Source organism: Leptosomus discolor, chromosome 9 (genome assembly GCF_034619465.1).
Source record: "Leptosomus discolor isolate bLepDis1 chromosome 9, bLepDis1.hap2, whole genome shotgun sequence".
In the NCBI taxonomy this organism is placed as follows: domain Eukaryota; kingdom Metazoa; phylum Chordata; class Aves; order Leptosomiformes; family Leptosomidae; genus Leptosomus; species Leptosomus discolor.
Genome location: NC_141399.1, coordinates 36,606,134 through 36,618,419, shown reverse-complemented (window position 1 = coordinate 36,618,419; position 12,286 = coordinate 36,606,134). Strand labels below are relative to the sequence as shown.

Genomic DNA, 12,286 nt, shown 5'->3' with positions numbered 1-12,286 from the left:
ATTGCTTCTATGACCCATAAACATAGCTCCACATGTACAATACACAGTCTCCAAACACAAAATTTCATGCATTTCATTTTCAAGTTTGGCATAATAACTAATTAATGCCATCCTCATGCCTTGCAAGAGAAAAAAGAAAGAAGTGGAGGGGGAAAGCTTCTAAACAGCAAGAAAATCTCTTGAAGAACATCATCAGCATTTCAGTTACCTACTTTATGGAAAATGATTCTCCTGTCATTTTGCCCGTGATTGGATCTAGGAATGCAAGCTTCAAGCAGCAGAGTGTAGGAGGCCCAACTTCATATTTAATTCCTACAGTCTTCACAAATTCTTGTTCCTGTTTATCAATAAGCATGGAACAGTATTATTTTTAACTTGCTAAGAACAAAACCATCCATGTTAAAGTACCAAACCCATTAATAAAAACCAAACACATTTCTACTCTACAGCCCAAGTAATTTCAGTGACTGTGATTGATTTTTAGTATTTGGAAAAATACTAAAATCAATCACAGTCACCTTAAAAAGGAAAACGAAAAAGATGTAAGATGCCCATTCCCTTGGTAGACTTGTGAACAGGATACCCACAAATTATTTAACTTCCGTAATAAGGTTCTAAGGAACATACCCACTCTAGTTTTAATCACTCTGACAGCACCAAAGGTTATACCCTCACATAGCAACACACAGGGGAAATAAAAGGAAATTCTTCCTCTTAAAGCGGAAATTCAACAACAGCCTTTATGTTCACATCCTGTCAATTATCAGCTGGTGGCAAGATCTCTATTCTAAGTGAAATGCTATTTCCTTTTCCTTTTAAACTGATGATGTCTTTAAGATTACAGCTGGAATTACTGAATGCCTAGGGCTAGTAGCTGGGTATTTTTCCCATAAAGCAATTATTTTCTTTAATAAAATCACTGGCATACACATATATGAGTATCAGCTCATGTATATGCTCTTCTCTTGATATGAAACCTGAGTAAAGCAGAAAAAAATATGGCAACACTGTGGATTAAGTATTAAGGGCCTGAGTGGTTCAAAGCAAAAGGATAAGAAAAAAAAAAAAAACAATCAAGATAACTACGTAAGCCTAGTATCTACCCAAGCAATCCACAGTATTTTTATTTTGCAGAAATGTGCTGTAAGATAGTGTCTTGCCCTTCCAAGAATTTAAGAACATACACAATTACATGCTTAGCTAGATCCACTGTTTAACAGAGCTTGCACATACGTTCAGGTCTTTGCAGCATGATGTCCTACTTCTTACCATAGTGTTAAAAACAATAAATAGAACCCAGATGTTCAGGTCATTGTAGAGCATTGACAGACCTACAAACAGGTTTTGAGCGGTGGGTTCTGAATGAATTAGTGTGAAAAAAAAAAAATAAAAAAAATCATACAATAATTTGGGTTAAAAGCAACCCCTGAGAATCTTCAAGTCCAAAATCCTGCTTGCAGCAGGGCTAATGTCTGAGTTAGATCAAGCCACTTGGAGCTTGCCCGGTTGAGCTTTGAGAAGTCTTCGAGGAAGGAGATTCCAAGCTCTCTCTGGGTAACCTGTTCCAGTGCTTAATAGTAGTTACTCTGACTTTTTTTTCAACTTAATATTCTACATTTTTTTAATCTATCAGGCAAGAACACCACACTAGATAAACTTTCACATTCTTTAATATCCTTCTGGCTTCCTGTTATCAGGAACTGAGCAGATGTAAAGGCTTTGTGTTAATGAAAACACTAATTTTAAGACTTACAATTTTAATTTTGATACTAACATTTTCAAGTAACGCTTCCTTCATATTTTTCATACTGGTTTTTAATGTCAATTTAACATTACAGAGACACTCAGCTCTCTGAAAAGCATTTGTTTAACTTACCCTGAGTTCCATTTTGTTCCATGGTTGTTTTTGCATGTTAATACTGTAAATTTTTGCTTTCCTTACTGCCCGCACGTAAGCTTCATGGCCTTGCCTGAAGTATATGATCTCAAAAGAAAATTAAAAATAAAAATCATTTTACTGATAGTTCCCTTCCTGTTTCTTTTAAAATTTCTACGAACACATCCCCTTCAGAACATACTGCACACTTTATTTCATCACAAAGCGCTCTTCGCCTTAAAAATATTTACATCAGCCCCCAAAGTGGCACCTGCTACGTGTTTTCAAGCTTGGGATCATTGAGAAGTGTGCAGGTTTGTGTGAAGATGCACAATCAATTCTTCCTGCTACTCACGAGTTACACGTGCACAAAAAGAGCCATAGGACAGCTATCTGCAAACAACTGATGCCTGGGAATAAAAAAAGTTACCAAAACTCAGCCTATCTTAAGCACAATTCACAGACAGTATTGCGAGATATAATAGTCCTGACCAAAACGAGCTCATCAGCCTGGGTGGGAATTTCAGAATTGTTGCACTCCTTACCTCATCTCCCATTTGTGGGACAAAAGGTGAGCGGCGGGGGATAGTATCCAAGATCCACTGCGGGGCAAGCCATTCTTCACTGGGTTCACCTTCCATCGAAAGCAGTCCACTTGGTTTCTGAAACATATAATGTTAATGTAGAATGCAAACTGTAATTACTACAGCAGAACATACATAAGAAAAACTGTTCATACAGCACTTACTGAAGACAACTAGATAAAAGGGCAAAACAAATGCTGGAATGTCAGCCTTCCAAAAACCTCAACTAAATAGTAGGGAATGAGACATGCTCGTTATAAATATAATAGAAGATTAAAACATTCATAACTAAAGAGATTGTATTCCTTTAGAAATATGTTAACCATCATCTTGGAAAAAATACTAGGAAAAAGAAATCTGACAATGTAGCTATAATACAGATGCATTATCATTTTACAACAAAACCAGCTTGGAGTAAATCTAACTGCAGTGAAGAGCACGAATCTGGGAGAAAACACGCCACCTGCATGACACATGGAAGTACAGCTATGTCACACAGCAGCAAAATAAACTAAAAAATTATTCTGGTACCACTGCACTATAATTACCGTGCTATCTGTAGGTTCTTTCTTACTATATACTTGTTTGTGAAAAATTTTACTTTGAAAACAACCACTGAAAAATCTATATTCACAAAGTAAAATAGACACTAAAAAACTAAAAATGCTGACCTTTTTTCTAGGCTGTTTAAGTTTCCTTCGTTTTGGCTCCAGTCCCTTTGTTCCCTTCATATTCTCATCTTCAGAACTACTACAGATTTTCCGAGCTGCCTGCCTGGTTTGTCTCTTCGGAGGCTGGAGATTAATTCCAGCATCTGCTGTCCAGTCAGAATATTCACTTGATGAATCACTGTAGATAATAAAAAGTTGTAAGAAAGAAAACAGCACTTCAGTTTTCACAGAATGGAGTGAAAGGTCCAAACATTCAACCTGCTTTTCTGGTGATGTGGAACAGATGTCAGGATTAGCACCAAACTTCATTCTCATGTGAATTTAAAGAAAATCTAAGTGCCCTCTAATCTGTGTATTTCAGCAAATTATTTTATCAACTGCAAACTCACGGTAAAACTACAGTTTTGGCTGATACCTACTTTCATACTAATTATCTCACTGATTCATAGACTGACCTCATAAGAACTGACTGACAAAATGCATGAAAAATTTGGAAAACTAGAGCACTTCTAAAAATACAGTTCTGTCTTCTTTAATATCCAAATAACACACATACAGTATTTATATTAGCTCATGGCCCTTCCGGTCATAAAAGCACAACATTAAGAATAAGAAGAGAGACTGCAGAAATTGTACACAAATATATACTGACAACAGAAAAACTAGGAAATACCGAAATAGGAACAGAAGGTAAGCATACACTTCTTTCAACGTTTCTATTGCATAGGACTAACTGGCATTCATTTTTTCAAGCAGTTCTTAATCAGACAACATTTTCTTACAAATGGTCTATCAAAACTGCCCTTGACTTCGCAAAAGAAAAAAACAGACACAAAATACCACAATATAAAATGCTTCATGAAGAATTGGAAAAACAAGACAGTCTTCAAAATTAAGATTTTTTCACACTGGTTTTCTGTTAAATACTGTTATAAAAACTTCTATAATTCCTTAGTCACTCAAATACATACAAGTATTTGTCTGTTCACAGATTTTGTTGGTTATCAGCTACCTAAGTGTACTAAACACTTCCCTTCAGTCTGTCACAAGGCATAACAAATCTGTACTGACTTGTAGTCACAGTATCACAGTATCACCTGTCTTACTTAAACTATACAATAAACTAATATTAACTATTAAGAGACTGGTAAAACTACCTGGAACTGCTTTCACTTTGCCATGCTGCCACAGGATCATCCATAGATGCATCACTTGTGCCAACCGTCTCATCTTCCTGTATGGAAAACAAAAGGTTTCACTTTTGGGCAAATTTTAAAATGTAGCATTTTTGTTTGCAAGCAAGTTATATGAGTTGTCTTGCCTGAGGAAAACTTCGTATTTAAGGACTAGTTTAGCTTAAATTAAGTCCACAATTTCTTTCTGTACCTTAATTAATATTATACTATATGCTTATATAATTCCTGCAGAGAGATGTGAATTTTAATGGTATGGGAATCATAGAATGTGTTCTTATTTAAGTGTTTGATTAACAAATTTTCATGTCTAGTGACCAGCTTTACAGCTGTTCTGTACATTCAGTGCACTTACAAAGTGACAAAGTTCAGTCTCTTTTTACTTTGCATGCTTCCTTAATGAGAACAAGTTATATTTAATCTGCTGTATTTTAAGTTCTTCCCTGGCCAATATCAATGATTAATACCAATACTCAATCTCTTTCAACAGCGGTCTACAGACATAGATGAAATCAAAGTACTGAGCACGACCTAGAATACATGTGCTGTGTGAAATCCCGAAATAGCAAGTGGGTTAACACAACCCAGTTAAATTTACTTGAAAACGCTTCAGATTTCCAAAAATACCCAACCTGTTTTAAGCTAGTTTTGAATACTGTACTGGCACTGAGGCAAATGATCCCTCACCCTCCAAGATCAACACACACCACAAACCCAAAGGCCTCAATGATCTGAGTGTTTCTTCCTACGTGGGGAAACTCGGAGCCTTGACGGTAACAGTGCTCTCAGCACATCTGTTGTCAAACCATACTACTTGTGAACAGGGAAGCTATTAAAAGAACCGCTCGATGTATCAGACCTCGGAGGAGCTGTCTGATTCCTCCCGCGCACGTGCATTTTGACTTGCTCCTTGCTGATGGTGTTCTATGGTGGAGCGCGTTTGGTAGGCATGCTGGCGTTTGCGTTGGTTTCTTCTCAAAGACCTTCCACTCCCTGGCTGGTAATCGTTCTTTTATCACAGGACAGGAGGGACAAAATGAAAAAGATCAGAGATTTAATAATGAACCACACAGTTAAAAGAGGCCTCATTAAAGTGACTATGTGTTGTTTCACATTTACAAATGACAACTAAGGAATCTAGAATCAGAAATAAGACGACATCTCCCACACACTTGTGGTTCGTTTTGGTTCATGTGCGGGTGTGGTTCTTTGGTTCAAAAATCAATTCTACTTTTTGAAGTAGCAGTCCATAGAAAGGAAGTTATGGAGAAATATAATTTTTTCTAAAAAAATAGCTGCAGTCTCTGGATAAGACAAAAGCTAGCCACTTAAAAAAGTGTGGCAGCTCCAATATTTCTCCTAGCTTCCACAAGTCAAGCTGAACACCCACTGTGGCTCTGCTCTTTTACTTTCCCAGCATCTTTCCACCCCTGAAGCCATAAGGATAGAGATTTACCACTGCTATTTGCATATTAAAGACAGTCAAATTACAGTTACAGAACAAAGACAGAGAGTCAGCGAAACAATTAGTACTATTGATCTTCTAAATCATTTAATGGAGTTGGGTTTGATTTTTTGTTTGTTTCCCCAGCCCGGTGCTCAGAACTGCTTCACACCCAGGTTCTCTCTTCTAGTAAATTAACTCACCCGTTGTAAGGTGTGGGATGGCTTCCTCTTCTTTTCAACAGTGTATAAACTAATTTCAATTTCACCTTTGGCAGCTCGACATTCTTCCTGGACCCTAATTATACACAGGAAACATCCATTTTGTTCAATAAATCATCATATAACTTGACAGTCTCATTAATATACACATTAAAATATTTCTGATTCCCTTGCTATAAGAAATCTGTGCACAAGTCCTCCTAGCAGCATCCACTCAAACTTCACTCCTGGAATCACAAGTTAAGGAAGCAAACTTATTAGTTGAGCATGAGTAATTATTTTCAAGTAAACTGAAATGTATTAAAATTATTTTGTTGGGGTTTGTTTTGGTTTGGTTTTTTAAATAAAGCTTCAGGAAATTGTGGCATTTGAACTACTGAAGAGAGATTCAGTTGTGAAGAGAAGAAATTACCATTCTCAGCTCTCCAGCAGAGGCTACCACTCTAATCCTAATATCTGAATTTAAAAACTAACAAAAAACCAGCCAACACATTTCTAAAAAATAATTTTTAAAACTTGTAACAGGTGCACGGAAGGATCATTAAACATTACACAATTTAACTATTTTTCCCTGTCTCACTTAGCAACTTACTTGCTGATGCCTGGAGGAAGCTCATTCACCACCACTCTGCGGCTCCATGCCATGAGATCTCTCTCCGTTGCCATTTGACTGCGGGGAGCGTTGTGATGCATTTGCCGGACCCCTTCAATCTGACCACTTCTCCGGAGACCGACGTTTGGTGGAGATGTAACATCCAAACCTGGACTTCGAAGACCTAAGGAAGAAGATTTTTCTTCACTCCTACAGACCATCGATAAAATCTAGAATTTAAAGCTTTAAGGACTGCACAGAGAATCTTTTTTGGCAATAAATGATACTTATGCTACGTTAAGTGGCTTTGTCTTTTGCTTCAGATAAACACTTTTGTGCATTGGCCTTGGACTACTGGAGACGTGTATGCTACTGTAACATCGCTGCAGCTTGCTGTATCTTAAGAGTATCTGAGGCAAGCAAGGAATATAATCTATGAGAAAAGTTTTAAAGGCACTTAAGTGACCTTCAAATCAAAGTCTTGTCAACTGTTTAAAGGCTCTGAAATCATGAATCTTAAATGCTATGGAACAAGGAGACATGAGGTTGACATCTAAAATAATAGACTGCTGCAAGGTTTAAGGTTTCTGTTGTACCTCCACTTGTTCTGTATTCATAACGCTTATCTACTGTGCCACAGGCACTGCTCCTTCTCTGGGCTTTTCATCAGGTGGCACAACAATGCAGTGCGACATACTCAGGAGAAAACAGACACTTTAGGTAGCAAAGTGAGAAAAAAAGGCTGATAATATCAGAATCACTGCCATCATTGCCTTAATTTATCTCATCATTTGGGAATGCATCAACACAATTTCCACGTGCTTAAATATGGTTAACTGCATGAATAAATTGCATTCACAGTTGCACAAACCTATGTAAAAATATTTGGCTATTTAAATACCAGGTATTTTATACATACTCTCATTAACTCACAGAAATGGGCAGTTCATGTAGCAAAGTCACTGATCAATGCAAGTTCTGTAAGGTAACTACTTTCTATACCACTCATATCTGGAAATTCCCTTTCACACAAACACAGGGACATATAAATAAAATTGAGAATTGGGATTGCACAACCAATCATAAGCAGCAGAAAAGCCTGCTTGTGAGTCGAAGCTGGCTTCTAGGCCACTTCTTGACAATACCAATTTAGATCTAAGCAGAAGAGTATTTTCAGCATTTTTCACTAATATTTTCCCTATTCCTTCTTGAATTTAAAGACAAGCAACTCTGAATCTAGCAATCCTAATGAGCTTTGGCAGCAAGTCTAATTCAAACATGCTTAATCAGTCATTTAACCTAGAACTAATTTATTAGCAGATGTAAATTTTTCAAAAGCTCAGGATGACTTGCAGCACAAGTCCACAGCATCTGCTCTCTTACATCAACTGCACTCAGTCAGCTGCCTCACAGTCAGCTGTTCGCATCCGATTGAGTTTGTTTTAAATTTTTAATCACTTCGTGTATTAAAAATAAAATCACGGTAGCAGAACATTTACCAGGAGAATAATCTCAGGCTTTCTAAGGAAACACTAAGACAGAACAGACATGTTTATTTTATAAACACTGATGCTCAGCCTTAGCATTTGCGCTGCAACAGGAAGCCATTAGTCTGTCACAACATTGTATTCCAGTGACATTCTCTAATTATATACCGTTATCTTGACATTATGCAGTTGCAAAGTATCATCTCCGCAGTGACTGACATCAAGACAATAGACTGAACATTATGTTTATTTTTCAGGAAAGGTTTTAACAGGAATAACTACAGTTGAATAGTTCTAGGTAATCAGATACAGCCCAAATAGACCATTGTGTGCCCTCAGCTGCACCTTAAACTTTTAATTCCTCTGCAGCATCAGCAGAACATCCAACCGTTCCACACAGGTAAACGATGTGTATAAGAACAAGAAAGAAAAGCATCCTCAAAGATGCAGAACTTACATTAACACATTTTGATTAGTACCTTGCTGTGCTTTCAGAAAAGAAACGCTATAGGGAAGGAAGGGACGCTCACCTCCATTAACAGAATGGGATCTATTGAGTGGAGGGTTTGGAAGAGTTTCTCCTTCGTTTATTAGTCTTAGATCTTGTTCCCTCTGTAGCTCTCTGATCATTCCATCAAGGATACTCTCATCCTGGTCATTAGTTTGCTGCCCGATGACTTGTTCAACTACTTCACCATCACCTTGACAAGAACAAAGCCAAAATTGCTTATAAAATGATTAATTTCTCTTTTACTAAACACCAAGGAAACAACCAAACTTAAAATTGTGCACAATTATTTGTCTGCTCTGCAAAACATCTGATCACCAGCTGGCCTTCTGCTCTCCTGTAATAAATGGAGGCAAACTTTAAAAGAGAAGTTATCACAAAAACCTAAAATTACAGACCACACATGAAATATAAACATAAACCCTTAGAAACAGTAGAAAAAAGTTATGCTTCAGGAGGTAATAATGGAAGATCTCTTCTTGAGATCAGCATTTTGCAAAAGTTCATACTGACAAGAAAAAAAAATCTGCTTCAAAAAACAAAAGCTATTTTTTCAACATCTTTCTTACCTTCCTGCTTCCTCACTCACATACATAGTTATATTGAGGTTTCTGGGACAATTCTTTAAGCATGCTGTCATCTACCTGGTAGAAGCCCACAGATTTTGTAATACTGCAGTCTCCTCATAGTGCCTCCAGTCAAGTTGATTCCATATATATGGTACTTCCTTTATGCCACAAAGCCACCCCATCTCCTCTTCTACATCTATGCTGAATTTAAACCACTAGTTTCAGAAGACAACTGAAACAAACAAATCCTCATAGTCCCATCCTGAGCTGGTGCTCAATACTGTGCAATCCATGTATTATGCATGAGTTTTAGACAGCATACCATTAGCTACATATCCCAGCTGAGGAATAAGTTGTTCATCCTTGCAATTTTCCCTCCCTGGTACGAGCCGCTGGAATCTCGTGGGATGAGGATTTCCATCAACATCCACCAAGAATGGAGGAGGCATAAGATGTGGAGCCTGTTGAGTCTGTTCGTCCAACACATAGTTATTTGCATCACGGATCAGTGGTCGGTAATCCGTATGGAAGAACATCTGATCTGGAATCTGCAAGAAAAGCAATTTAGTAAATAAATCAATGGCCATTTACAGCTGTCTTGCTGGTTTGGAATGGCTCCCATAGCCATACACCACAACTCCTACACTTAGGATCAGCAAAAGAAATGTTATGACAGAGAACAGATCCCCACTACAAACGTGTTTTATTACGAAAGACTGATGCAAAAATTCAATAGTAAAATATACCAACAGAGGTGAACAGATAGAAATTAATGCTTTCTTCCCCCGTCTACAGACTCTCTTGACTAAATCTTTTTGATTTTAGGTAAACAGCAACTGCTTCATGATCCAACTGCTATTTTGTCTGGTGCAGGGCGAGGGAATGAACTGTAACACAAATACTTCTAAGACAAAATCAGGTCAGACACAGAAGAGTTTAAAATTCATTCAACCCACCTTTTCATAATATTTATTGCATCCAAAACCAAATAGTAGCAGATGTCCATGAGAGTCTGTGCAGGCAAAATGCTGTCCATCTGGTGAGAACTTGCAATCAAAAACAGCTCCATGGCCTTGGCCTTCAATCTGTACACAAGCACACAGCATTCCTTTTACAATCACACATTCTCTAGAAAAGCATTTTTTACAAAAAATTCACCTGTGCTCCAACAAGTATTTAATCGTAATTCTGTGCAATTTCATCTCGCTCAAGGCTGATTTACAGTTAAATTTTATTCCACTTAATTATTAAAGCTTCACTGAGCAATGAAGTAAAACCTTGCATTTCTCTTTGTCCTGAAATTTCAGTACAACTTTTAATGTATGTTCTGAAACAACTACCTGGAAGCCTACATTTTATGTTAATGGACAATAGAGCAAGCCTGCACCAAAGATCTCAGACATGTATTGGCTCCGTACAAGCAGGTTTCACAGCCCCAAGTGCCAGGAGGCAAGCTCAGGTCCTGAAGCAGTACAGCTGCATTGGCTCAGCACTGGAACCAAACCAACCAACCTGGCACCGGGCACATTAAGATAAACGCAGCACAGAGCCAACCATACTGTTCCCCAGAGCATTGTGCTACAACACACAGGTTTACTGGTTTTCATTGCTCTACCTTGGGAGTCACTAGAATCTTTTGCATAGTATAACCATGCCCATACACATGAACACACTCAGATGTAACAGATCCCATGAAAGACTTGCTGCTACACTTACAATATGCAAAAACATACTTTGGTATTGCTTACTGAAGAATACAGAGTTTTCTTTTTAATATGTAGGAGTTTTCCCCTAATCCTGTTGTAACATTGGTCACAACAGGTATATAATGAAATCCGCTTTTGCCTCAAGGTCGGTTTTACACAAATGTGAAAAAAACCCAAACCAGCCCCTCCCTGATCGTTCTTACCATGTTAAAGTAATTGCGAATTTTTGTTCCTTTGTCTATATCCCAAACAAAAATATTTCCATCATGACCCGCTGAAAGTACAATCCTTTGGTCAAATGGATGGGCCTCCAGAACAAAAACTTCATCATCGTGACCCTGCAATGAAAGCAGGGTGAAAAAGAAAGTAATATTTCTCCATGTAACATCTCCAAACACGCTAGTATTGAGCATGTTGACACCCCAGTTCAGGTAGTCATCCACGACAGCTCAATTTACTGGATCTTAGACTAGAACTCTACGTAGCCCACATTTCCGTCAGAGGCTTGGCGTTATCACCGCCCACCTTGTAAGTGCCTTGGACTGTAGCTCAGCACAGCTGAGACAGACAGGGAGGAAGGAGAAATCAGCAGCGAGGATGGCTGCAACCCTCTAATCTGGACACAAACAGTAGCCTTCAAAGGGCTCCCGTGTCACCCAGCAATCACCAGTGTCTAGCAGCATTTTGGTCAGCAGCTCCTTTCCCCATGATACATACTCCTCCCAGTAAGCATAAGACAGGTGGCATACTTCAGGACTAATCACTTCTCATCAGGGGGAATGAGGATGCAGTTTAGCCTCACATCAGTTTCAGAGTTGAACTGTAACATTTGGGATTCCCCACTTGAATTTCACTCACAGATAAGCTATGAAGAAGCTGCCCTGTGGACGAGTTCCACACTTTGAGAAGGAAGTTGTTGACTGCGGTGATGACAGTGGCATCGTATCTATCCCAAGCCACCATAGTAACCTTCAGTTTAGTCACCTTGTCCTCCCCAGATGCTACACTGTTCCTAAGGAAATCAATAATTCAAAGAAGAAACAAATCAGTAACTACACACAGAAACGTTTACCAGTACTAATTCAGTATGAAATTAGGGAGACCTGGCTGCCACCACTGTGACTAAAGCAGGACAATGAAGGATGGCTTCTGCAGTGGTAAAAACCAGATACAGAAAACACCCAGTACCACTAAGATTTAGAGTTTTATTTCCTTAAAAAGGACAAGTTTCACTTCTTAAGCCATGATCCTCGCCTACCCCAATTCTTTCTTTCAAGCTATTAAGTTCTATTAAGTTTTTTCCTAGGAGGCATTTTTTTTATCAGTCATCAATATGAGTAAACTCTATAATGAGCAAGAACCTGATAAATAAATCCAAATCATACTTTGACAGCTAACTTATTAAAAATGTAACTATATGAAACATAAAGCATTC

The 12,286-nt window shown here is 38.1% G+C and overlaps 1 protein-coding gene across 3 annotated transcripts in view; it reads right to left on the bottom strand.

The window, feature by feature from the left end:
- BRWD3 (bromodomain and WD repeat domain containing 3) overlaps window positions 1-12,286 on the bottom strand; it is a 56,824-nt gene that overhangs the window by 12,938 nt on the left and 31,600 nt on the right. For 2 of the 3 annotated variants that reach the window (XM_086470410.1, XM_009949028.2), the window contains 13 exons: window positions 11,710-11,863; window positions 11,055-11,189; window positions 10,102-10,230; window positions 9,468-9,693; window positions 8,599-8,769; window positions 6,582-6,765; window positions 5,972-6,065; window positions 5,184-5,333; window positions 4,289-4,365; window positions 3,132-3,309; window positions 2,422-2,538; window positions 1,877-1,984; window positions 213-337 (listed from right to left, as the gene is read on the bottom strand). In XM_086470410.1, coding sequence (XP_086326536.1) covers window positions 213-337; window positions 1,877-1,984; window positions 2,422-2,538; window positions 3,132-3,309; window positions 4,289-4,365; window positions 5,184-5,333; window positions 5,972-6,065; window positions 6,582-6,765; window positions 8,599-8,769; window positions 9,468-9,693; window positions 10,102-10,230; window positions 11,055-11,189; window positions 11,710-11,863 — 1,848 coding nt within the window. The remainder of the gene's footprint in view (window positions 1-212; window positions 338-1,876; window positions 1,985-2,421; window positions 2,539-3,131; window positions 3,310-4,288; window positions 4,366-5,183; window positions 5,334-5,971; window positions 6,066-6,581; window positions 6,766-8,598; window positions 8,770-9,467; window positions 9,694-10,101; window positions 10,231-11,054; window positions 11,190-11,709; window positions 11,864-12,286) is intronic. The other variant, XM_086470411.1, reaches the window with a different exon arrangement.